This window comes from Protobothrops mucrosquamatus, unplaced genomic scaffold, assembly GCF_001527695.2.
Source record: "Protobothrops mucrosquamatus isolate PMUCROS unplaced genomic scaffold, P.Mucros_1.0 scaffold9235, whole genome shotgun sequence".
Taxonomy (NCBI): Eukaryota; Metazoa; Chordata; class Lepidosauria; order Squamata; family Viperidae; genus Protobothrops; species Protobothrops mucrosquamatus.
The window spans coordinates 1-3,908 of record NW_015395027.1 but is presented as its reverse complement, the minus strand read 5'-3'; the positions used below and the strand labels follow the sequence as shown (position 1 = coordinate 3,908).

Sequence of the window (3,908 nt, the reverse complement as noted above, 5' to 3'; positions counted from 1 at the left end):
TTAATAAACTCAGTAAACCACAGTTACCTGGGTGTGAGTGAGTGGGGCAGCACATTTGATTTGATTCGAATTAACTCTTCTGGTCCTGTTTCCTGTCTGGATTCCCTTAAAACAGGGGTGTCAAACTCAATTTCATTGAGGGCCACATCAGCATTGCGGTTGCCCACAGGGGGCTGGGTGGGTGTGGCCAGGGTGGGTGTGGCCTACTGGGTGGGCGTGGATGGAGTGGGTGTGGCATACTGGGTGGGTATGGCCAGCTCTATATCATTCGTGTCAAGGGTGCCTATGGGGGCCTGGGCAAGAGTGGGACAGATCTGAGGGTCTCTGGCAGAAGGGGGTGGGACCAGGGCAAGTGCCAAGGCATGGTCCACTGGAGGAACCACACTGTTCCTCTTAGGCCATGCGGGGGGGGGGCTTATGGAGCTAAGACTGAATGCATTTCAGCATAGATGGCCACCACAAAATTGTACATTGGCTCCCGGCTGGCCTAGGCCAGGGCCAAGGCAGAGGGGCCGTTCCCTCACTGTTTCCAGGATGGCTTCGCGGGCCACATGAAACCACTTTGCGGGCCGCATCCGGCCCCCGGGCCTTGTGTTTGACATGTCTGCCTTACAAGATTGACACTACTATTTCCACTTCTAGAGACCGATTTTTTTAAAAAAAATATCAGAGAGGGCTAAAAACAAGGGCAGCATCAAGGCTGCAATCGCTTGGACGACTCCCCAGATTCTTCCTCGCGCAGTTAAATAATGACTCTGAACAGCCAGCCGAAAGAGAATCAGAGGAGGCTTCAGCTGGGGAAAGCCTGCAGAGGCAGACGGCCAGTGAAGAGGAGGAGGAACTGCCTCCTGCACCTGATCCGAGAGCACACAGGGCAGAGAAAAGGCAGGAGCAGTGGAGGTCAGCCAGACTACTAGGGAGAAGCCCCTGCCCGTCTTGATGGGCTGCACTGGGAAACTGGCTATTTAGGACAGCAGGAATAGGGAGGCGTTACTGCCGGCTGTTTCTTTCATCACCATGCTTCCTGCTTCACTGTTTGGAATCGTGCCTTGGAGACTCTGAACTTTTCTTGCTAAGTGAGCTTTTGAGTGTGTATTTTATTTTGGCCTGGTGGATTTAAGTTTGTTTGTTGGAGCTATTTGTTTGAACAACTTTCACTTATTTGTGGACTATTGACCAGTTGCTTTGTGGACTAATCTTGGCTTGCTTGTGGCTGGGCCTATAGAGACAGTTCTGAATATTGGTAAAGAGAATTACTGGGGAACATTAATAAACTCACTAAACCACAGTTACGTGGGTATGAGTGAGTGGGGTAGCACATCGGCTGACGATTGCCAGCAGAAAACAAGCCAACTGGGTCATCTGGCCTGTTCTTTGCCAGCAAACCTGTTAGAGAATTTTAATTTCTCTATTGGTGAAAATAAATCAAAAGCTCTCACAGTTGACTGCATTTAGCTGATTCAAATAAACTCTTTATATTCATATAAAATTATTTACAATACCATATATTCTTCTTCATAGCAACATAGCATAAATGAAGACTTCTTACAGCAGAGACAGACCTGAGACCTGAAACTGAAACCCAGCTTCTAACTCAATAACCTTTTTACACAGACTCAGTAGCACTTTCTTCACATTGGCTGACTGAGTTACCACATGACTCTTTCTGCTCGTGAATATTCCAACAAAACCTACACAGGAAACAGTTGCAACACCTAAGCAGATGCAGCTCCCATACTTTCTCTCTGGCTGTTTCTCCATACCTTCCCTCAAGGATGTCTCCAATCTGTAGTGGTCATTCTTCTGCAGCCACTCCATGCAGATATTCTCCAGGTAATCTGTGAAACGCTGATTGATGTAGGTTTCAGCCCTCTGCTTGAACCACTGGGCTTCTTTGTCAGCTGCTGTCCAGATGCCGGTCCCCATGTCGTAGCCAAGAAAATGCCGCCCATCATAGCCGTACTCCCAGTGGCCGCTCCTTTTCCCATCTTCCCTCACTTCACAGAAGACCATCAACTGGACGATGTGAAAGCCTAAAAGAAGCATCCCCGAGGTTAGGAGGAAAAGTTCTCTAGGAAATCAGAGAAAGCCACTTCCTGCTGGAGCTCCAGATTCTGTGACTGCCGAGAGAAGAAAGCAAGAAAGACAAGGATTACAGGAAGAGATCTTGAAGGCCAGTCGAGGTTGAGACAGAATTTGGGACTTGTAATACAGATTTGTCACTATAAAAGAATTCATTATAAACAAGGCTGGGAAATTCCTCATACAGTCTAAAATTCCTTAATTAAGACAGGATTTCTTAGAGGCCCACATCTCCCGGCACTGGAGTGAAGTTGCCTTTCCTGAGATCACTTTCAGATAATTTGAAATTGTGAAGGCAAATGATCTATATTGTTAGCATTTGTGGATGATATTTGTTACAGATGCTGAGAATCAAGAAAGAGTGCAGAGAAGAGCAAAACTGGAGGCTAAAACATATAAGGAATGGTTGCTGGAATTGGGTATGTCTAGTTTAACGAAGAGAAGGATGAGGGGGGACATGATAGCAGCGTTCCAATATCTCAGGGGCTGCCCCAAAGAACAGGGGGGTCAACCTCTTCTCCAAAGCACCTGAGGGCAGGACAAGAAGCAATGGATGGAAACTAATCAAGAAGAGAAGCAACCTAGAACTGAGGAGAAGTTTCCTGACAGTGAACACAATTAACCAGTGGAATGATTGGCTTCCAGAAGCTATGAATGCTCCAACACTGGAAGCTTTAAAGAAGAGACTGGACAAAAATTTGTCTGAAATTGTACAGGGTTTCCTGCCTGAGCAGGGGGTTGGACTAAAAGATCTCTAAGGTTCTATTCTATTCTATTCTATTCTATTCTATTCTAGTCTAGTCTAGTCTAGTCTAGTCTAGTCTAGTCTAGTCTAGTCTAGTCTCTGTTGTTGCTATGAAAATTATATGGATGTACAGATAGTCTTAGGACTGTTAGGGTTAGCGACTGTTCAAAGGTAGATGGGCCTCCCCAAAGGTACTTACGATCTGATTCCGAAACCAACAGCTGTTTCCCTCCCTGTGGTCACATGGCTGTATTTCAGGCACTGAGCAACCACTGTGTATTTACCACCATTTGCAGCTTTCCATAGTCACATGATTGCAATTTGTGACTTTTGCCCCAAACTGGTATTTTCTTCCAATTTTTGGCAAAAACAGCCCATGACCACATGGGAATTAGGGAGGTGGATCATCTTCAGAGACAGAATGGACTCCTTCCCTGCCGGTTCCAGCCTGACTCCAAGGTCGCTGAGCCCTGAGGATGTCCCGCTATCTGTCCTGTACCTCAGCATTCTCAAAACCGCCATTCCGCACTGTAATGGCTGCCGGTGGACTGGTCAGGGGGGTTGGGTTTCTGCGGGGGAAGAATAGCTTGGTGCTTTGCGCAGGAATGTTAGATTCCACTTGGTCTTACTGCAACCACTGTCTCTCGGTAAAAGTTCTTTTGATTAACCACACGGCATCAAGAGTTGTCCTTTCCTGAGAAGGGCAGTAGGGGCAAGTCCTTACACTTACGAGCCGGCCCCTTGAAATGAACGTGCCATGACCGAACAAAATACCTCTTGCACATCATATCCCTCGTAAGAATTTCCATTTCCATTAAATAAAGTTAGTTCTAATGAAATTGGCTTTTAGTGCCCAGTTTCTGGAGAAACCAGAAGGGGACAACACAGTGTTTCTCAACTATGGCTCTTTTAAGAGGAGTAGACTTCGACTCCCAGAATTCCCCGTCTGGCTGTCTTTGAAATCTGACCTCCATTTCCATGGACATTTGGAAGAATACCCCTCCCTTCCGTGCATGAGGAGAGTTGCCAGCATAGAAACATCATAAATAAGTCTAAATACTTGGGTCAATAAATACGTTTT

At 46.5% G+C, this 3,908-nt stretch overlaps 1 protein-coding gene across 1 annotated transcript in view; it reads right to left on the bottom strand.

Annotated features, from left to right (window-relative positions):
* The window catches only part of LOC107300939 (major histocompatibility complex class I-related gene protein-like), an 8,740-nt gene extending 6,695 nt beyond the window's left edge, over nucleotides 1–2,045 (bottom strand). The window contains exon 1 of the mRNA XM_015830220.2: nucleotides 1,764–2,045. Coding sequence (XP_015685706.2) covers nucleotides 1,764–2,013 — 250 coding nt within the window. The 5' untranslated portion in view covers nucleotides 2,014–2,045. The remainder of the gene's footprint in view (nucleotides 1–1,763) is intronic.
* Nucleotides 2,046–3,908: the final 1,863 nt, after the last annotated feature.